This window comes from Aotus nancymaae, unplaced genomic scaffold (genome assembly GCF_030222135.1).
Source record: "Aotus nancymaae isolate 86718 unplaced genomic scaffold, 86718_ANA_hifiasm-v0.15.2.pri h1tg000036l, whole genome shotgun sequence".
In the NCBI taxonomy this organism is placed as follows: Eukaryota; Metazoa; Chordata; class Mammalia; order Primates; family Aotidae; genus Aotus; species Aotus nancymaae.
In genome coordinates this window covers 43,610,269-43,633,425 of record NW_026988450.1, presented here as the reverse complement: position 1 = coordinate 43,633,425, position 23,157 = coordinate 43,610,269, and the positions used below count along the sequence as shown (strand labels likewise).

At 41.1% G+C, this 23,157-nt stretch overlaps 1 protein-coding gene across 2 annotated transcripts in view; it reads right to left on the bottom strand.

Moving 5' to 3' along the window:
- Positions 1-18,515, bottom strand: part of INTS8 (integrator complex subunit 8) — a 71,588-nt gene extending 53,073 nt beyond the window's left edge. Inside the window, exons 1-10 of one of the 2 annotated variants that reach the window (XM_064384402.1) lie at positions 18,240-18,515; positions 16,778-16,952; positions 14,698-14,838; positions 14,308-14,379; positions 12,765-12,816; positions 10,108-10,290; positions 6,362-6,469; positions 4,417-4,572; positions 998-1,098; positions 103-244 (exon numbers count right to left, since the gene is read on the bottom strand). In XM_064384402.1, coding sequence (XP_064240472.1) covers positions 103-244; positions 998-1,098; positions 4,417-4,572; positions 6,362-6,469; positions 10,108-10,290; positions 12,765-12,816; positions 14,308-14,379; positions 14,698-14,838; positions 16,778-16,952; positions 18,240-18,369 — 1,260 coding nt within the window. In that variant the 5' untranslated portion in view covers positions 18,370-18,515. The remainder of the gene's footprint in view (positions 1-102; positions 245-997; positions 1,099-4,416; positions 4,573-6,361; positions 6,470-10,107; positions 10,291-12,764; positions 12,817-14,307; positions 14,380-14,697; positions 14,839-16,777; positions 16,953-18,239) is intronic. The other variant, XM_064384403.1, reaches the window with a different exon arrangement.
- Positions 18,516-23,157: the final 4,642 nt, after the last annotated feature.

Sequence of the window (23,157 nt, the reverse complement as noted above, 5' to 3'; positions counted from 1 at the left end):
CAGGGCAGACAGAAAAAAAGGCACTGGATTTGGCAATTAAGAGGTTACTGGTAAGCTTAAAGCAAATTATAAATCAAAAGGGGAAAGAAAAACATGTCCTACCTCAAGAAGAAAGTCTATTTTCTCTTTATGAGGTCTAAGAAATAGCTGGTTGAATTGAACACTAATTGTTCTGCCTTCCAGTATATCACGGACTGTATTACAGGCACACACTTTAAAACAGATTTCATCTAGAGCTTCATTTCTGTAGAACACAAAAGTACATCAACTAGCGTTATTTTTTGTGTAAAAGAAAAGTGTATATTACAAAATTATATTCACAAGAATGAGCCATTTGTTTTTGAGAGGTAAAATTTTAGGATATTCAAGCAATTCAAGCATACTAATAAATATATACCAAATCGTGGGGAGAAAGCAAGCAGACAGGTTTTGAATTTATCAAGGGACAATTTAGTTACATATCAGGCAACAGAATGAAATTCTGCTATACATAATTTTTCCCCCAAGCATTTTTTTTTTTTTGAGACAGACTCTTGCTTTGTCACCCAGGCTGGAGTCCAGTAGTGCAATCTCAGCTCACAGCAACCTCCACCTCTTGGGTTCAAGCAATTCTTGTGCCTCAGCCTCCTGAGTAACTGGGACTACGGGTGTGCACCACCACGCCCAGCTAATTTTTATATTTTTTGGTAGAGACAGGGTTTCACCATGTTGGTCAGGCTGAACTCCTGACTTCAACTGATCTACCCACCTCGGCCTCTCAAAGTGTTAGGATTACAGGCATGAGCCACGGCGCCTGGCCCCTCCAAGCACTTTTAGAATGGACTAGATAGAGGAACACCAGAGTGGCTCCTCTGGCTATGTTTATTTCTCATATATTAACAACATGAAAATAATGTCAGAGTCATAAAAGTAATTCGAAGGTGTGGTTCTGATAAGCCAGAATGCATTGCTATTTTATTCAAAAACCAAAAAGCAATTTTTCAACTTACTCACTTACCCCTGTTGAGCTTTCTGAAAGAGTTCTCTTAGTACTGACTGTCGGAACTGGACAGGTAAACTCAAAGTTAAGTTGTCTTCAATGAAAATCTGTATTACCTCCTAGAACACATACAAAAAGTTGCACCCACTTCAAAAAATCATGGCAAAGTTTTGTTTTTGTTTTGTTTTTTACTTTAAACAAATCTTTCTATAATGGAAAATACAAGTTGAAAAAAAATCACAGAAATATCTTACCTTTTCTTCCTAAATTCTAAAATTTGGTTAAGGGCAAAAACAGCCCTGCTACCCCTTTTTTAAAATTGAAGATCACAAACCAAAAATTAGAGGTAAGAAAAGAATCAATCAGTAAGGGGCAATTCAGCTATGTTATCAGAAAAATATTTTAGGCTGCGCATGCTGCATCACGCCTGTAATCCCAGCACTTTGGGAGGCCAAGGCAGGTGGATCATGAGGTCAGGAATTGAAGACCAGCCAGGCCGACATGGTGAAACCCTGTCCCTAATGAAAATACAAAAATTAGCTGGGTGTCGTGGCGTGTGCCTATAATCCCAGCTACTCTCAAACCCAGGAGGCAGAGGCTGCATTGGGCCGAGATCGAGCCACTGTACTCCAGACTGGGCAACAGAGCAAGACCCCATTTCAAAAAAAAAAAAAAAAATTCTCTCTACTTTAAACACAAGTTCGTAAGACAAAGTAAAAAATACTAATTAACAGCTGGGCATGGTAGCTCATGCCTGTAATCCCAGCACTTTGGGAGGCCCAGGCGGGTGGATCACCTGAGGTCAGGAGTAAGACCAGCCTGACCAATATGGTGAAACCCCATCGCTCTTCTTTTTTTTTTTTTTTTTTTTGACGGAGTTTCCCTCTCGTTACCCAGGGGCTGGAGTGCAATGGCGAGATCTTGGCTCACTGCAACCTCCACCTCCTGGGTTCAAGCAATTCTCCTGCCTCAGCCTCCCGAGTAGCTGGGACGACAGGCATGCGCCACCACATCCAGCTAATTTTCGTATTTTTAGTAGAGACAGGGTTTCACCATGTTGACCAGGATGGTCTCGATCTTTTGACCTCGTGATCCACCTGCCTCAGCCTCCCAAAGTGCTGGGATTATAGGCATGAGCCACTGCGCCCAGCCCCCATCTCTTAAAAAACTAATAATAATTTAAAAATTCAGCTGAAAACATACGCTAAGAAGTGATTCTAATAAATTTAAATGATTTAAAATATATTATCTGTAGACTGCAAAAAAAATACCCATTGTTACAGACTTTTTCTCAGCTCCTTCTCAAGCAATGGAAGAGTAGGAAAGAAAGAAGGGGTGCTAGGGAGAGAAGAGGGAAGGGAGATTTCTGAAAATGAAGCTAATCAGCCACTACCAGGAAAGTACTGACAAAAGTGGTTTCAATACTATGGAGCAAGCACCAGCTTCACCTCCGTAACAAAACACAAGCAAGGCAGAGCTCTACAGGAGCAACACAGCAGCTTCCCAAATGTGAGAAGACACACCTGTTACAGCTGCTCAACTACGACTTCATCAGCACTAAACAAAACTCACATCGTTCATAAAAACACAAGCCCAGCCGGGCGCGGTGGCTCAAGCCTGTAATCCCAGCACTTTGGGAGGCCGAGGCGGGTGGATCACGAGGTCGAGAGATCGAGACCATCCTGGTCAACATTGTGAAACCCCGTCTCTACTAATACAAAAAAATTAGCTGGGCACGGTGGCGCGTGCCTGTAATCCCAGCTACTCAGGAGGCTGAGGCAGGAGAATTGCCTGAACCCAGGAGGCGGAGGTTGCGGTGAGCCGAGATCGCGCCATTGCACTCCAGCCTGGGTAACAAGAGCGAGACTCCGTCTCAAAAAAAAAAAAAAAAAAAAAAAAAAAAAACACAAGCCCATTCGAGAAATACAATTTCTAAGATACTCCTGCATGTGTAAGGGATGAATCTCAGAGTTGCCACAAAACTGTTATTGCCCCCTTCTTAGCTACCCATTACACTATTTTCTGATTTACGTATTTTGGAACTTTATTACAGTCACAGTAACATGTGCCTATCTCTGGGTGATATTCCTAAGGTCTCATTGGCACAGGTCTTACCACTCCAGTGAGGCTTTTTTGTTTTGTTGGGTTTTTCTTTCGTTTCATTTTTGAGGCAGGGTCTTGCTCTGTCACCCAGGCTGGAGTACATTGGTGCTATCATAGCTCACTGCAACCCTGAACTCCTGGGCTCAAGCGATCCTCCTGCCTTGGCCTCCCAAGTGCTAGGATTACAGGTGTGAGCCACCACATCCAGCCAACTTGTTAAAGAATCTGTATTTTATGATAATTGACCTCACCCTTCATAAACCTTCACTAAGGAGATATAACTGAAAGCTCTCTAGTCTTTATTAAATTCACTTGTATATGTATAATTAAACTTCAAGAAAGTTTTTCTTTCCTAGAACAAAGCAATACTTTTTTTAAAAAAGGGCCAAAAATAGGGGAAAGAAGTGCCATCTTGTTTTCTCTCTTCCTCTATTTTCTGTGAAAAACAAAAAATCCCCTAGATAAGAAAACTATAAAGCTGGAATAATACCCAATTGGAGACACAAAACTAAAAGTCAGTTATGGCTTTGTCGTTTCATGATTCCTATTTTGAGTTAAACAACATAAACGAATGCACTGTTTCTTCTTTAGAATGCTTTCCAACAAACACTTTAAAAGCATAATTCTAATTCCCAGTGATTTTCATAATAAAACTGAAGATAAACACCAAGAGCTGGGGGAAGGGAGGCAACAAAAGTCTCAAACGACTCATAAAGGCCTTTTCATGAAACAAACTGAGATGGTGAGTAGGTTCAAGGGCAGGCGGGCTCTGTCTGTAACAGACCATCCAAACCCACCAGAACTGCCATGTTCGCTGTGCTCCCTTTCTCCTTCAGTCTTATTATTTGGAAGGGCTAATAAAGCTGGGCTACAAGCCATACATCCAAAAGACACGAGACTTAATGTTTTGTAAAACTAAAAGCTATTAATATATTAGCAGCCAACAATCCCAGCTGCTAAACAAACACACACAACTAAAGCTGTCTACCTGCAATTTTTTAATGTTAAAAGTTCTGCTTACAAGTATTTCTTACAAAATGTATTTAAAATAGGAAAACTTTATACTTTTAAGAAAAGATAATAACAATGAAAAACTAACATCTGTGTCATGCTTTGCCTTAGAAATTATGAACTATAACTTCTCACTAGATTTTCCTAAGAATCTCAGGAAATGGGATAATTATTACCATTATATTACAGGCAGGTCTGACAGTGTAAATGACTTGCCCCAAGTCGCATAACTGGTAAACTGGTGGTGCCAGGATTCGAACTTAGTTTTGTCTGGCTTCCAAAACTTTTCAACTACACCAGCGCATCCCCCTTATAAATCTTACCTGATAGCTGCCAGATCTCAAACAAATATGGACTTGACTATATGGAGTCAATTGTTGAGATGTACTATCAGAAGAAGGTACAAGAACATCACACGCTTGACAATAGCCAGCTAACCGCTTCTCATCTATGGTACAATGAAGAGATAATGAACCTATCTGTAAAGTAAGAGGTATACACCATTATCCACTCATGTAATTTGAACAATAGTCTAGCACCACCTTAGCATGTTTTAACAGTACACGGAAATGCTAATAAATTGCTAATGAAAAGGAAATGCTCATGAAAAATTCAAAATTGGAGGAACCAAAAAACAAAAAGATTAAAGGTTTAGAACAGGGGTCAAAAAACTGTTGCTATAGGCCAAATCCAGCCTATAGTCTGTTTTTGTTTGTCCTTGGAGCTAAGAACAATTTCTGTGGGCTATAAACGACTCAAAGGGGACAAAAAAATACTAAGAATATGCAATAGAGACTGAATGTGGCCCAGAAAGCCTGGAATATTTAGTAGCTGGCCCTTTACAAAGAAAGTTTGCTGAAGCTTGGTTTAGCGTTTTCAGGCCAATATACAAAGGTGGACACCGTTATCATACCAAGTAGGTATCACAAGACATTAGCAAAGAACAAATGGTGTTAAAATTAAAGACAAGCTTAAAGGATTTAAAAGACATATACCAGACAGAGATTTAAAGGAGAGAGCAGGCTGGGCAAGGTGGCTCACGCCTGTAATCCCAGCACTTTGGAAGGCTGAGGCAGAGAGATCACAAAGTCAGGAGATCAAGGCCATCCTAGCCAACATGGTGAAACCCTGTCTCTACTAAAAATACAAAAATTAGCTAGGTGTGATGGCATGTCCCTGTAATCCCAGCTACTCAGGAGGCTGAGGCAGGAGAATTGCTTGAACCAGGGAGTTGGAGGTTGCAGTGAGCCAAGATCATGCCACTGCATTCCAGCCTGGCAACAGAGTAAGGCTCCGACTCCAAAAAAAAAAAAAAGGAGAGAGCAAAGAAAGAACAGAAATGCTTCTACCCAGAGAATTAAAAAAAAAAGTTTGAAAAAAACATGAAACTTTCAAATTATTGTATCTGAAATGCCACAAAATTAGAAACCTGATGCATTTCCTAGGCAAAGTAAAATGGGGATTTCTAGTGGGTCTAGCTAGAATAACGAAAGCATTTAAACCTCTAGGGCATTTAATCAATATCTCTACTAAGGACAGCAGAGATTGAAGCGGGAATTTTTCCAGGCACCAGGCATACAAAAAAACCTAGTTGAACACTTCACAATTCAGTCATCTGAATCATAAAAATAAAAACACAAATCATAAACACAGTAAAAATGTTTACTCATATTAGGAATTAATGAAAGGCAAGTTTATAAAAGATACCATATTTCACTCATCAAGTTAGAAAAAAAAACTTTTTAAACACTAACTGAAGTGCCCTGAGAGAAATGTACCTGGAAAGTAATTTGGTTTGATAAATTATAGCCTCAAAAAAAAAAAAAATAACCACAGACATGGTAATGCTTGTAGAAACTTAAAAGTATCTGAAATCTGAAGAAAAATTTAGGCTTGAAGATACAAATATCGCGGCTTTATAATAAACAACCTAAACGCCCAAGCATAAGGGAAATGAAGTCAGAGTACTTCCAAATGACACATTTATAATGCCTAGTCAAAGATTTAAGCAAGATACAGAGTATTTACAATGAGCTTAACTGTACAAAAACATATAACTACAAAAAAAAAATGGGAAGAAAATATATTAGATTTGGAAAAGGGGTTATTTTCAGGTTATATTACTACAAATTTTTTAAAACCAGTTTTAGCACTTTCTTGAACATTACAAATAATGAACACATTTTAATTATCCCAAAAATCAAAGCCAAAAAATGTATAGATGTTTTAAAGAACTGCATATTAAGTGCCTATTATGACTGGATTTACCTCTGCAATTAGTTCTTTGGTTCTAAAAAATTTTTCCCTGGCATTTTCATAAACAGCTGAATTTGTGGAGCCTTGCTGGAAGTATGCTGCACCCAAATCATAGCACACCTGAAATAATAATAAACACCAATTTGCTTAACAATTTCTCAGGTACTTAAGAGCTGACAGAACCAAAATTCTCTTTATCTCAGGAAAACAAAGAAAAAAAGACACACAAAAACACATATTCCAAGGAGTGGTGCTACCGTCAATGTTCTTAGTCACAAGCAACATAAACCAATTCTGGTCAATTTAAGCAGAAAACCGATTTACTGAGATTTCAGGTTGCCTACAGAATTGTTAGAAAGGCTAAAGAATCTGACTAGAAAAAAGGGCAAGAGAGGCATGCAGTCAAGATGAGAGCCAACACTGGTCTAATGAAGACACCACTGCAGACAATCTCAACACAAGATTCCACAGCTCCTGTCACCTGTAGCCACCAGGAGCAGACCCTGAAAGCAGCAGCTCCATTCCCGCAAGCGCTGCCCCTGGAAACCAGATTTTACTGTCACTGTTGCCGCTACGTACCACCACAATGGATTCTCCACCGCCCTCAATGCTATGACTTACTAGGACTAGCTCCTGATTCAGTCTAAAAGAAGTGTACCCATCTGTTTTGTAAAACTGATGTGATACGCCTGCCCTTGAGCCAGATAAGGCTAGAGAAAGCTAGTACTGGAGTTTTCAGTTTATTTTATAAGAAGCAGGCTCTGCCTCCTACAAGTCTGAAAAGATCGGAAATTCTTCTAATACAGGAGAGGGAAAAAAAAGCTGGGGAGCCCCTCAAAAGTGAAGGTGGTACACATCTAACATAACATACTGGTTAAATTAAGAAATCTAAACTAGAAAACTTTTCCAGTCGTATGTTTCTATGACAGAAGTTGTATATAAGATGTGGACAATAGGCAAAAAAGAAAAGAATTTATATGTTTTTCCAAAAGCTTTCTTAGATTGACACCTGGAATTACCAAATGCAAAACTCAAAAAAGACTCAGATTATTTAGTTCAACTTGACCATTTTATGGATAAGAATACAAAGGCCCAGAAAGTGACGTGAAAAGCACACAAGTAGTGGCAGTGCCCATGTTTGAACTGAGATTCCTAAACTCCTCAAATTTATTCTACACATGGCTGACAGATCAAGTCTTCTTAATCTGACTGACTTAAAAAGTCTTTGCCAGGTGAGGTGGCTCATGCCTGTAATCCCAGTACTTTGGGAGGCCAAGGTGGGTGGAGGTCAAGAGATGGAAACCATCCTGGCCAACATGGTGAAGCCCTGTCTCTACTAAAAATACAAAAATTAACGGGGCATGGTGGTGCACATCTGTAGTCCCAGCTACTCAGGAGGCTGAGGCAGGACAATCGCTTGAACTCAGAAGGCAAAGGTTGCAGTGAGCCGATATTATGATACTGCACTCCACCCTGGCGACAGAGTGAGACTCCATTTCAAAAAAAAAAAAAAAAACCCACAAAAAACAAAGTCTTCAATTATTCCGCAAAACAGAAGAAAGTTCAAACTCCTTCCCCTGCTATGTAAGGATCTCTGAATCTGGCCTAATCTCTCTTCCTAAACCTTTCTACCGTACTCTATTTTAATCATACCAGTCTTCTCAATTCCCTATTCACACAAGATCCTAGAAATAAGCTTCATTCGACATCCCTTACTCCTTTTATATCACCAAACCAACCTCTGGCAACAGATACTTACTCCTCTTCCGAACTCCTAAGCCATAATCATGCCTGGTGTTCATCATGAAACCACTCTTTAGTGATAGCTTTATTAATATGGTTCCGTGCAATTCAACGAATCCAGGTTAATTCTTTTTAGCCTCTACAACATTGCTTTACACTATTTAGACCACACATGTTTGGCTGATTTTTTCTTTCTTCCTTTTTTTTTTTTTTTACTGCAACCTCCTCCCCCTGGGTTCAAGCAATTCTCCTGCCTCAGCATCCCAAGTAGCTGGGATTACAGCTAATTTTTGTAGTTTTTGTAGAGACAGGATTTCACCACATTAGCCAGGCTGGTCTCAAAACTCCTAACCTCAGGTGATCCGCCCGCCTCGGCCTCCCTTGGCTGATTTTCGTTCTAGAGAGTTCATCCTATCTGGAGTACAAGGATCCTAAAAGAGCAAAAAATACACACACACACACACACACACACACACACACACACACACACTTATTATAGTTATGTATAATTCTGCTTTCCAGGCAAAGATGGACTGCAAAATACCAAAAAGATATTTTCAAGTATTACTCTAGTAACTGACTAGCCACTACAATGAGTTTAGAGGTTAAGAGGTGGTCAATAGGTTTATTATAAAAACAAAAAAACCTGATAATGATGCTGCCCTGAAGGGCAGTAAGACCTGGTTTTATTGGGGAAAAAAATAACAATTTTTCTTTTAACTCTCAGGTAAATTTTAATAAAGAACCTACTTTAAATATTATCATGCCAGGAAATGAGTGTTACCATCAATTTGCCTTTCAAAAAACAGGAACTGTCACTCAGCTATGTAAGTAAAAGAACAGTTGATAGTTTACCTAGCACATAAAGATGTTTTACAGAAGTTTTGTTTTCACGTTGTATCATCCACCATATTGTGAAAATCAGAAGTGTTATCAACAACTTTTAAACAAGTTTTGAAAGATCATGAGAAACTATGCACCAGTAACACTACTATATGCAAGGTTCATCAGTGACTTTAAAAGGTTACCACCAAGTATCCTGTAATCCCAGTACTTTGGGGGGCTGAGGTGGGAGGATCCCTTGAGCCCAGGAGTTCGAGACCAGCCTGGGCAACATAGGGAGACTCTATAAATAATGAAAAATTTAAAGAAAAAAAGGTTACCAAGTCTCAATACTTCATTACTCCTACTCCTGCTATAAACTCCAGCTCATCAGGCCTTAAATAAATGATTACCTTCAGCTCTGGAAACAGCTCATCTATTCAGACACCTTCCCAAAACTGTCATAACTATTTTTACACCTTTCCAGAAAAGGAATTAGTGATAAAGAAGCCATGCCAACTCATACGACTGAAGAAAGAGAATACAATTTAGAAGGCATGATTCTAGTAGCACTCTCTAGGAAATTGCTGAATACTTTAATATCTCTATTTTACTCAAGGTTCTATTCTAGAAAGTAAGACACAGAACATTAAAAAAAAAAAAAAGAGAGAGATGTCAAAGAGTTTATAATCCAGTAGGGAAAAAAGAAGACATAAACACATAAAGTAATATCCGACAATAAGCATCAACTGAAAGCTGTGAAATGAATGAGGGGCCCAGAGTTAGAGAAAGTGGGCAAACTTAAGATCCCTGAAAAGCTACACAGTGTCTCCTGAGGTCTAGATTTTTCAAAGTCCAGCACGTTATTAGTTTTCATTTTCTTTTGTTCTGATTACATTTCTCATAATATGAATGAACTGCAAATCAATTATATATAACCGTATTCTCGGTACTTAAACTCTGTCTCCTAAATACAATCAGGAAACTATTTCAGAGACAATAGATCACATAAAATTTCCCTTCCATTTCTTTCAGAAAAATGTCAAATCTTATAAATGTATAAATACAATGCAGCTTTAATAGCATCTTAAGAGACAAAAGCAGAAATAAATTCTAATTAAAAATAGGAGGATAACCTCATACAAGATTTTCCAAAAAAATTGCCATACATTAATTAAATATCAAACGAATACCTGGCACTGCATTTCTTCGGTTCTGACTTTCGATCCAGCAGTAGAACTCTCAGTTTCTCCATTTACCATGCCTGGTTCCATGGCCAATAAATCTAGAGTTCTCATCGTATGGACATAAAGATCCTTGTTTAATTTTAGGGCTGCCTCTAGTACCAAAATAGAATCAGCAGCTTGTTCTTTCAGCTACAAAAATCAATAAACAAATTAAAACACAAAAATAGCAATTGATTATACTAACCAAAAGTATGTATAGTATATTTAGTAGCTCAGTGCACTAAGCTATTAAAACAAATTTAACACAGCAAGAGTACAATTAAATTTGCTGTAATAAAGTTACCTTAAATCAAAGAAAATAAGTTCCTACTGTGAGATTAGAAAATATGAAAAACAGGAAAGACTAGTATATTTTTTTCTGTAGAAAAGTTAATGCTTTAGGCTAGGTGCAGTGGCTCATACCTGTAATCCCAACACCTTGGGAGACCAAGCAAGGTAGGAGGATCATTTGAGGCCAGGAGTTCGAGACCCGCCTAGCCAAAGTGGAGAAATCCCGTTTCAACTAAAACTACAAAAATTAGCTGGGCGTGCTAATGCACACTTGTAATCCTAGCTACTTGTGAGGCTGAGGCACGAGAATTGCTCGAACCCAAGAGGCAGAGGTTGCAGTGAGCTAAGATTGTGCCACTGAACTCCAGCCTGGTGACAGAATAATTCTCTGTCTAAAAAAGAAAGAAAAGCTAATGCTTTGAAGATTTAGCTGGACACAGTGGCTCATGTATGTAATCCCAGCACTTTGGGGGTCTGAGGTGGGTGAATCGCTTGAGTCCAGAAGTTTGAGAACTGACTGAACAACATGGCAAAATCCCATCTCTACAAAAAATACAAAAATTAGCCAAATGTGGTGGCACGTGCCTGTAGTCCCAGATACTGAGAACACTGAGGTGGGAGGATCTCTTGAGGCCAGGAGGTGGAGGTTACAATGAGCCAAGATCAGGCCACTGCACTCCAGCCTGGGCAACAGTCAGACCCTGTCTAAAAAAGATTTGCACTATTCCACTTGATTTATTCAAGAAATGTCCATGTGCTTCAACATGCCAGCCATTTTATTAGGAACTAGATAACAAAATTCCCACATTCCAAAATAATAGAGCATATTTGCTATACAAGCAAATACAGATCGTTTCTTACCTTTTTCTCTCCTTGCCCAGCCCCTATACCTCACATGGTAATCTGGAACACTGTAGGTGTTAATTACAGAGATCATTTCTAAGTTATAGAAACTCTCAGGTTTCTAATTTTCCATTATGTAGATCAATTTAGAAATAACTGCTAGGCCCGGTGCAGTGGCTCACGCCTATAATTCCAACACTTTGGGAGGCCGAGGCAAGCAGATCACTTGAGGTCAGGTGTTTGAGACCAGCCTGGCCAACAGGGTAAAACCCCGTCTCTACTAAAAATACAAAAAATTAGCTGGGCATGGTGGCACAGGCCTATAGTCCCAGCTACTCGGGAGGCTGAGGCTGGAGAATTGCTTCAACCAGGGAGGCAGAGGTTGCAGTGAGCCAAGATCACATCACTGTCACTACAGCCTGGCGACAGAGCAATACACTGTCTCAAAAAAAAATTTAAAATTAAAATTAAAAACTGCTATAACTTATTATAAAAGTAATTTTTAAAATATAAAGTATACATGTTTGTCAGAGTTTTTGGAAAATACAAAAGAATATAAAGACATCACCTGTAAAATCAGTTTCTCATGTCAACTAATATATCATGAAATAGTCAATTTTTAAAATATAAAGTATACATGTTTGTCATAGAGTTTTTGAAAAATACAAAAGAATATAAAGACATCACCTGTAAAATTAGTTTCTCATATCAACTAATGTATCATGAAATTTACAAATAGCGGTAAAGTACTCTACTATTAGAATTGAAAGTCTATGTGTGATTTAGAATAATACCTATATCCTAATAGTAAAAACCTTAATGTCACTGCACTTAAGACCTTCTCAATTCTTGTGTTCCCCCAGATTAGAAGATGCATCTCTGAGGTCCCCAACCCCTAGGCCACGTACTGGTACCAGGAACCAGACTGCACAGCAGGAAGTGAGGAGCAGGTAAGCAAGAGAAGCTTCATCTGTAACCAAGAGAAGCTTCATCTATAAACAAGAGAAGCTTCATCTGTATTCACAGCCGCTCCCCATCGCTCACATTATAGCCTGAGCAACACCTCCTATCAGATCAATGGGGACATCAGATTCTCATCAGAGCACAACCCTATCGTGAACTACACGATAGGTGTGAGAGATCCATGTTGCACGCGACTTGTGAGAATTAATGCCTGATGAGCTGTCACTGTTTCCCACCAGCCCCAGATGGAACCACCTAGCTGCAGGAAAACAAGCTCAGGGTTTCCACTGATTCTAAGTGAGCTGGATAATCATTTCCTTATATATTACAATGTAATAATAATGGAAATAAAGTGCACAATAAATGTAATGTGTTTGAATCATCCTGAAACCACCCCCACCCCGCCCCCCATTCAGTTTCCTGGAAATTGTCTTCCCCAAAACCAGTCCCTGGTGCCAAAAACGTTGGGGACTGCTGCTCTAAAGTTGTTCCTGAAATGTTACCGTGTAACGGATGCCAGTACTTACCACTTTCAAAATGTTTTCTGTTAGCTCTTTTTCCTGTTGCATTTGATTCATACTAAAGAAAAACAATTGAAAACAAAAGTATTAAAAGTAACTCTCAAGACTAAAAAAAAATCTAAAGAGCATCATTCTTGAAAGTCAGGTTCAGTTTAAATAAGACTGTTTTTAATGTTATTTATTTTCATGTTTGGAAAAAAACCTCAACTATTATGATGCTCATTAACTTACCAGTATTTTCTCATTTACTTTGTTTGGGTTTTCTGCTTTTCAGACGGGGTCTGCCTGTCATCCAAGCTGGGGTACAGTGGCACCATCACTGCAACTTCAACCTCCTGGGCTCAAGTAATCCTCCCACCTTAACCTCCCAAAGTGTTAGGATAACAGGTGTGAGCCACAGCACCCAGCCTCATTTACTCAATTTAAGAGCAAAACTTAACAAAAGCTCATTTGTATCAAGTTAGAAACTATGCTCTCTAGCTCCAAATTTGGGTAAGCTGCCACATGGAAATTAAGATCAGGTTTAAAACTCCATCCTTCTCCACTCCCACAGCTTCACTTGACTAGCCTTAAAAATAAAAAATTTAAGCCGGGCATGGTGGATCACACCTGTAAGCCCTGCACTTTGGGAGGCCAAGAAGGGAGGATGACAAGATCAGGAGTTCAAGACCAGCCTGGCCAACATGGTGAAACTCTATCTCTACTAAAAAATACAAAAAAATTAGCCAGGCATGGTGGCGTGTGCCTCTAGTCCCAGCTACTCAGGAGTCTTAGGCAGGAGAATTGCTTGAACCCAGGAGGTGGAGGTTGCAGTCAGCTGAGATCATGCCACTGCACTCCAGCTTGGGCAAAAGAGTGAGATTTCGTCTCAAAAATAAAAATTAAATTAAATTTTAAATTTTAAAAAAGAAAACCTCCAGATACAACCAACTACTATAATTGTACTCTAATATTTACATATGTTAATTTCCCCACATAGAAATGTATCCTCTTCAAGACAATCTAATTAAATGAAAAAAATAGGCTGGGTGCCATGGCTCACACCCGTAATCCCAGCACCTTGGGAGGCCAAGGGAGGTCACCTGAGATCAACACCAGCCTGGCCTACATGGCAAAACCCCACCTCTACTAAAAAATACAAAAATCAGCTGGGTGTGGTGGCGAACACCTGCACTCCCAGCTACTCAGGAGCCTGAGATGGGAGAATCACTTGAACCCAGGAGGCAGAGGCTGCAGTGAGCTGAGATCGTACCAATGCACTTCAGCCTGGGTGACAGAGCGAGTCTCCAACTGAAAAAAACAAAACGAAACAAAAATTCAATGCTTTCAGATAAATGGCACAATTCCCAAAGTGCTTCCCTTCTCAGAGCTCTGTATCTAGCACACTACCTACTCTCTAGTCTCTCTAACTCCTTCAAATAAACCTTCACATACGCCTTCTGCCCTCCTATTCTTATTCTACTTCTTAGAACACGTTATTAAAAACTTGAAAACATTTTTAAAACTCTAATGAAAAAAGTGCCAGGAAGGGTCATAGCTGCCAACTTACACACTTAACTGAGGGGGTCCGGGTTTTGCCTGTTTGACTGGAAAACTACTTTGAACGATCGTCCTAATTGCCCTGAAAAAAAGACAGGAAAAAGAAAATTTAATACATTATAACTGTCATTTCAATTATTTCTTCAAGTACTCCTCAGGTTTGTATAAATTATCTGAAGCATTAAATGGCATGTGGTAAAGCCTTCATAAATCATCCACATTTTTATTAGACTGCTTTTCATCTACACAGTCACAAATTTTCTCCACCATCAGACTCACAGTTCCCAAGATCTGAGAAATCTCTGCAGCAGAACGGGTCCATTAAAAGCATACCCCTAAAAGCCACGGTGCAATAAAAGAGAGGTTGCCCAACACCTTCTGGGTTTATGAAAATATTTACCATCTATTGTAGAGAAGTATAGCCATGGCAGTGGTTGGAGGTAAAGTGGCCAGATCCATGTCTACATGCTTTGTCCCAGGAGGAACTTTACTGATACAGAGTAGTTCATTTAGTAGCATATTCAACACTGGAACAGACAAACTTAAAAGAAGCAAAACGTACATGTTTGCATGTTAACTGTGAAAGAAACACAAAACACATACAACAATTCCATATCCTCACTGAAAATAGCTACATTGTCAAGGAACCACATCTTCGGGTTTACCAATCAAATATGGAAAGATGTTAAGAACTTTTTATTATGAAAAAACTTAAAACATAAATAGGCAGAATATTGCCAGGTGTGGTGGCTCACACCTATAATCCCAGCAATTTGGGAGGCCGAGGCGGGCGGATCACCTGATGTTGGCAGTTCAAGACCAACCTGACCAATATGGAGAAACCCCATCTCTACTAAAAATACAAAACTTAGCCAGGTGTGGTGACACACACCTGTAATCCCAGCTACTCAGGAGGCTGAGGCAGGAGAATCGCTTGAACCTGGGAGGCGAAGGTTTGCAGTGAGCCAGGATCGTGCCATTGCACTCCAGCCTGGGCAACAAGATCAAAACTCCGTCTCAAAAAAAAAAAAAAAAAGAGTAGACAGAATATAACAAACCCCTATGTAACCATCATTTAGCAGTTATCATCTGATGGCCAATCTTATTTCATCTCTACTCTTACCCACTTCCCAAATCATTTTGTCCATAAATATTTCAGAATATATCTCAAAATTCACTCTTAATCACGATATTATTTCACATCTAAAAAATTTAGACTTGCTTACTGAACAGCCTATCAGTGTTCAATTTTCCAGCTGCCTCGCACATGCCATACTTCTTTGTACTCACTGCTATCTGTTGATGTCTCTTCAATCACGTATGGGTTCCCCCCTCAAATTAAAAATACATTTTAAAAAGTCTAATATTTAATACTGAAGAATGTGGTTTAAAAGGGGGGTTTTTGAATACTACTGGTTAGAGTATAAACTCTTTTGGAATGCAATGGGCAATATGTATCTGTCTTAAAAATGTTTATACCACATGATCCAGCAATTTAAGTATCCTAAGGATACAACTCAAAATACAGATAATTTTATGAGCAAAGATATTTCAGGCCTTGTGATTTATAATAGTGAAAAACTACAAATCAACTAATTTACTGTTAATTAAGAAACACAAATTATCCATACAACGGAATCCTCTCCAAAAAATTACAAAGGGGAAATGTTCATAGGGTATGATCACAACTTTAAGCCTATGGAGAGGAAAGAACAAAACTTACATGAAAATGTTTAAAAAAAAAAAAAAAAAAACCTCTCCCTCGCCAATTATTTCCTATTTTCTGAATTTTTCCCAACTCCCTATAAGGTATTTAATTGTGATGAGAAGGGGATGAAAATAAATCATTTCCTAACCACAGGGTTCAAAGTATTTTTAAGCAAATAAGCACTGATTCTGGATCAGCTGTTTTAATAGGAGAGAGTGATTTATGACCAGTAAAATTAACTCAATTATTCAATAGCAAATCATCCATAATACTACACATCTACCATTAATTTTTATTCACTGTCTTCAGATACGAAAGTCAATTGAGAAATTTACAACAGTTTAGGGGTAGATTTTCTCTCGTTACCACATCAAAAGTAATGTTATTCCTGCATATTTTATCAAGAATATATAGTCTTTACTTTATCATTATTTTTTTCCTGAGTCTCACTCTATCACCCAGGCTGGACAACCTCAGCCTCCCAGGTTCAAGCAATTCTCGTGCCTCAGCCTCTCAAGTTGCTGGGATTTCAGGCACCCACCACCACACTTGGCTAGAAATGGGGTTTCATCCTGATGGCCAGGACGGTCTGGAACTCCTGACCTCAAGTAATCTGCCTGCCTTGGCCTCCCAAAGTGCTTGGGATTACAGGCGTGGTGCTACAGCGCCCAGCCTGTAATTTTTAAGAGCCAGTATCATAAAAGCATATATAGAAATAAACTAAGGCATTTAAATACTACATCAGATGAAATTTCACTGAAATTTTACGTACCTTTTCTCTAATATGTCTAAGTCCCACTTCAAATGTGCAGCAACTTTAAGAGCAAGTAGTTTTAAAATACGATTTCTCTTGTTATCAGGCGGAGGTTGAACTTGGTTTTGTTCATTAACTGAAGGTTTGGAAGCCTGTTCCAAAAACTGAACTATAAGTTGAACCGGTGCAGGATCTAGGATTTAAAAGAATATGAATTCTTAAATTTAAGTTTTAATTATGAAGATACAAAAGGATTTTTTTCTGCCCCAAAAGGAGTCCAAACAGCTGTGCTGTTATAATGACTAAGAAATACCATATGTAAAAAGTGTGCTTGGGAGTTAAAGGGGAAGATCAGGAAGAGTGGTAAGGAGGAAGGGTAACAGATCAGTGTGGAAGCAAGCAAAAAAAGCACCTCACAGGGTAGCACATGATAGTTATAGATTTCTGGTTCTGCAAATAACCACTGCCAATTAGAAGAATGAGATACAAGCATTAGAACTATTATTTTGACACTTAATTACGGGGACCTCCATCAAGTTACCTCTGCACCTGTTTCCTCCAATGGAAAATAGAGGATATTACCTACTTCACATGATCATTATGAAGACTGAGTTAAAGGAGGTAACAGATGTGAACAATTAAGCACAGTGCATGGCACCCTGTAAGCACTCAACAAGTATCTTTCAAAAGGAATGAACTAGGGCGTTATACAGCTGGCAAAACTCCCTAAGTACGCAAACTACTTACACGGTGGTCTCTATCACTTAACGCCAGTCTATGAGACCGAAGAAGCCATATATAGATTTGAATTCAGCAAAATGCTGTCCGAGGAACTTACCTTTCCGTGCCAATACCTTTTTTGAGAATGCCTGGAGTCTTCCTCCTTCCCTAATCACAACCATTTAACTGGGTTATTAATCATTATCATCAGTATAAAAAACCATCTTACAAAAGTGCAGCAGTTCCTGCTTTAAAATATTTTCTTATTTAAAACCCGACTTTAGAACAATTAAGAGTCAATAAAATTCCTTCATTGAAAAACAAAATGTTTAGGAACCTAGTAACTAGCGTCAGAATCAGTATCCCACAGCCGATTCTCCCCATTTCCCTGAATTTATTCCGCTTGGGGTTCAGTGAAAGAGGGGTCCGGTCAGCCTCCCCGACCCAAGCAACCACAGGACGCGCCTCGCAGGCTCAAAACCCCAACAGTAAAAAGGTAAATCGTAAAAACGACCGAAGGGTTTGGGCTGACAGCGCCAAGCCCGCCCCTCCAGGGGTGGGAGAGCCTTTGTTTCCAGCTTTTCTTTGACCCTCCACCCGCACACGTTTTAGGCAAGCGAAGAGCCCCGCCGGAGCTGGGCTCCCTTGCGCGCCTCCCAGGCCGCAGCTTCGGTAGCCGAGAAGGCGGGGAAGGGAGGGAGGCCGGGCGGACAGCGCCGGTGGCGGCGTCCCGCTCCCCAGGTGCAGACGCCGTGCTCACCCGGGCAGGGCTTGCGCAGATGTTTCTCCAACAGTGACTCCTCCAGCAGGAACTCAAACCAGCAGGTCTGCGGCGGGGTGCAGGGCCGGCTGGAGGTGGCCGCCTCACGGTCCGCCGCCTCCGCGCTCATCCTGCCCCCGCCGCCGCTACCACCAGGGCCGCTTCCCGGCTCCAACCTGACACTTGGATACGGGCCGGGGTCAGCGGTCAGCAGAATCCGGCGGGAGAGAGGCCACGCTCCAAACGCCCCGGAAACTCACACAACCCAAAATGGCGGCGCGGGCTAGCCGGAGCAACGGTCCTGGATCTGCCTCCTCGTGCCACCGCCGCGCCTTCGGACCAATCGTTGTTAGGGTTGGAGAAGGAAGGGGCGTGACTAACCTTCGAACCACGCCTCCTCCCGGTTGCCATAGGAGACGGCAACGCGTGAAGCCCGGTCGCGGGTGGTGGTAGTTCTCTGTTTCCTGATAGTTCCCCAGAGAGAAAATGAGACAGCCTCATCTAGGGTTGCAGCGGGCCTCAATATTTTAGTAAAGGCGAATGCGACGGGTTCTATTTGTGACCCAGGCTAAGTTTATCTCCGGTGCTTTCAATTTCCCGGTTCCCATTTCTGAGATTTCCTAGCACCTGGGTCCTCTCCGCAGATGCTCCCGCTGTCCAACAGTGGGCACGAGCGTCCTGCCCGCTTCATGGACGATGGCTGCACGCAGTGAGATCCAACCTTGCTCCTGTTGTGAAAGTGAGGCATGTGCAGACAAGACTTCATCCACCCTGGGCAGCCTCCCTGAGCTTCTGTCATCCCGGGTGCTGTGTCAGTAATAGACCTACTGCATGGAACCTGTGTGCATATGTTCTGTCTTCTCAGACTCTTGCAAGTGATAGAAACTGGTATAACAACTTGTGCAGTGGGTGAGATGGTTAGAGTTTTCCCCTGGGATTGACACTGGCCCACAGTGAACCTGCTTCAGGTTGGTTTGAAAGGTAGGAGCTAGTGGGTAAAAAGGTAGGAGCTAGTGGGTAAAAAGAATAGTTGACTGGCATCACTCCAATCCACTAGTTCTCAAAGTATAGTTTCTGAACGAGCAGCATCAGCATTATCGGAGAACCTGCTAGAAATGCACATTTTCAGATACTACCTCAGACCTACTGAATCAGAAATTCTGGAGTCGAAGCCCAACCAGCTGAGGTTGTATCAAGCCCTCCAGGTGGTTCCTGATGCATGCTCATGTTTAGTGCACATTAGAATCACCTGGGGAGCTTTTACAGCTCAGCTGGTTCAGCCACACCCAAAACCAATTTTTTTTTTTTTTTTTTTTTTGAGACGGAGTTTCGCTCTTGTTACCCAGGCTGGAGTGCAATGGCGCGATCTCGGCTCACCGCAACCTCCGCCTCCTGGGTTCAGGCAATTCTCCTACCTCAGCCTCCTGAGTAGCTGGGATTACAGGCACGCGCCACCATGCCCGGCTAATTTTTTGTATTTTTAGTAGAGACGGGGTTTCACCACGTTGACCAGGATGGTCTCGATCTCTTGACCTCGTGATCCACCCGCCTCGGCCTCCCAAAGTGCTGGGATTACAGGCGTGAGCCACCGCGCCCGGCCCCCAAAGCCAATTAAGTCAGAATCTCAACAAGTGGAACACGGCTATCAGTATTTTTGTTTTAATTTCCCAGGATTCCATTGTGCAGCCAAAGTACAGAGCCAGTGTTGTCTCATTTTATTTTTATTTTATTTTAATTAATTAATTTTGAGACAGAGTCTCACTCTGTTGCCCAGGCTGGTGTGCAGTGGTGCGATCTTAGCTCACTGCAACCTCTGCCTCCTGGGTTCAAGCAATTCTTCTGCCTCAGCCTCTGGGGTAGCTGGGACTACAGGTGTCTGCCACCACGCCCAGCTAATTTTGTTTTTTTAAGACAAGAGTCTCACTTTGTCACCCAGGCTGGACTGCAATGGCTCAGTCTCAGCTCACTGCAACCTCTGCCTCCTGGGTTCAAGTGGTTCTCCTGCCTCAGCCTCCTGAGTAGCTGGGATTACAAGCACGTGCCACCACAGCTGGCTAGTTTTTGTATTTTTAGTAGAGACGGGGTTTCACTATGTTGGCCAGGCTGGTCTTGAACTACTGACCTTGTGCTCTGCCTGCCTCAGCGTCCCAAAGTGCTGGGATTACAGGCATGAGCCACCACATCCGGCTCCTAATCTTCTATTTTTATTTTATTATGTTTTTTTTTTGAGACATTGTCTCACTCTGTCACCCAAACTGGAGTGCAAGTGGCGCAATCTCTCCCGGGTTCAAGCGATTCTCCTATTTCAGCCTTCTGAGTAGCTGGGATTACGGGCACCTGCCACCATGCTGGCTAATGTTTGTATTTTTAGTAGAGACAGGGTTTCACCATGTTGGCCAGGCTAGTCTCAGTGATCCGCCTTCCCTGGTCTCCTAAAGTGCTGGGATTATAGGCATGAGTCATCACGCCCGGCCCATTTTATTTTTGGACTCAGGTTTCTTTTCTACTGTCTTTCCTCGTTACTAACAGTGGCTATAAATGAAAACGGAAGTATACTTTTATTATGTGTTTATTGCTTAAATCTGATGTTCAAATGTTTATGGTCATATAAAATAAAGGCTTTTGCTACTTTGAAAATTGTATTTCCTTTAGTTGGGTGTGGTGTTGGGTGTCTGTTGTCCTAGTTACTCACAAGGCTGAGGTGGGAGGATTTCTGGAGTCCAGGAGTTAGGGGTTACAGTGAGCTCTAATCATGCCACTGCACTCTACCCTGGTGACAGATCAAAAACCCCATCTCAAAAAAAAATTATTTCTTCCACAACAATGTGAATGTACTTTATAATATATATATGCACTATATATATATGTATATGCACTATATATATGTGTATATGCACTATATATATGTATATGCACTATATATGTATATGCACTATATACATATGTATATGCACTATATATGTATATGCACTATATATATGTATATGCCCTATCTATGTATATGCACTATATATATGTATATGCACTATATATATGTATATGCACTATCTATGTATATGCACTATATATATGTATATGCACTATATATACGTATGTATATGCACTATACATATGTATATGCACTATATATGTATATGCACTATATATGTATATGCACTATATATGTATATGCACTATATATATACGCACTATATATATATATGCACTATATATGTATATGTGTATATATATATGTATATGCGGCTCACTGCTGTAATCCCGGCATATTACTCTAGAATACGCTGTACAAAATGGCCCCTCTGAGCACAGGGCCCTGTATGGCTGCACAGGTCTCATACCCATGAAGCTGGCCCTGGCTGGGACCCTGCCAGCTGAAGCAAGGGAGATGGCACTGGGGCTTGGGGTCTGACTCAGAGGCTCTGGTTCGAGGGGTGCCCACATCCTGTCTCTCCCCCAGTGACATCTCCATCTGCCCCTCCTCAACCTCCACACTTCATCTCCAGGCAACGACTGATCTGCTGTATATCATAATAGGTGAGTTTATATTTTCTAGAACTTTATATAAATAAAATTATACTGTATGTACACTTTGGTTTTCTTCACATAGCACAATTATTTTGAGATTCATCCATGTAGTTATCAATAGTTTATTCTTTTTTATTGAGTGGTATTCCACTATACAGACAAAATAGAATTTGTTTATTCTGAACTTATATATTTTTCTGTTTTCTGAGTTAAAATGTCTTTTTCTTAGAAAATGGTGTTTTGGGCCAGGCGAGCTGGCTCACGGCTGTAATCCCAGCACTTTGGGAGGCTGAGGTGGGTGTATCATCTGAGGTCGGGAGTTCGAAACCAGACTGACCAACATGATGAAACTCTGTCTCTACTAAAAACACAAAATTAGCTGGGCGTAGTGGCAAGTGCCTGTAATCCCAGCTACTTGGGAGGCTGAGGCCGGAGAATCGCTTGAACGCAGGAGAATCGCTTGAACCCAGGAGGTGGAGGTTGTGGTGAGCAGAGATTTCACCATTGCACTTGAGCCTGGGCAACAAGAGTGAAAATCCATCTCAAAAAAAAAGAAAGAAAATGTTGTTTTTAATAAATGATGGTTACTTTTCTAGTGTCCTCATGTACCAAAAGAAAAAGGCTGGGCACAGTGCTGGAGCCTGTAATCCTGGCTATCCGGGAGGCTGAGGTGGGCGATCACTTGAGGCCAGGAGTTTGAGAACAGGCTGGGTGACATAGTGAGAGCCCCCTCACCCCATCTCTAAAAACATGGTGCATGCCTGTAGTCTCAGCTACCCTGGAGGTTGAGACAGGAGGATTGTTTAAGCCCAGGCATTTGCGGCTGATTGTACCACTGCAGCCTGGGAGATAGAACAAGATCCCGGCTGGGCGCGGTGGCTCAAGCCTGTAATCCCAGCACTTTGGGAGGCCGAGGCAGGTGGATCACGAAGTCGTGAGATCGAGACCATCCTGGTCAACATGGTGAAACCCCGTCTCTACTAAAAATACAAAAAATTAGCCGGGCATGGTGGCGCATGCCTGTAATCCCAGCTACTCAGGAGGCTGAGGTAGGAGAATTGCCTGAACCCAGGAGGCGGAGGTTGCGGTGAGCCGAGATCGTGCCATTGCACTCCAGCCTGGGTAACAAGAGCAAAACTTCGTCTCAAAAAAAAAAGAAGCCTTTTCTTGAGCTTCAAGTTAGTTACAAGTAAGAAAAAGAAATTGTAATTAACAATTTAAGGCCAGGCATGGTGGCTCATGCCTGTAATCCCAGCACTTTGGGAGGCTGAGGCAGGTAGATCACAAGGTCAAGAGATTGAGACCATCCTGGCCAACATAGTGAAACCCTACCTCTACTAAAAATACAAAAATTAGCTGGGCATGGTGGTATACACCTATAGTCCCAGCTACT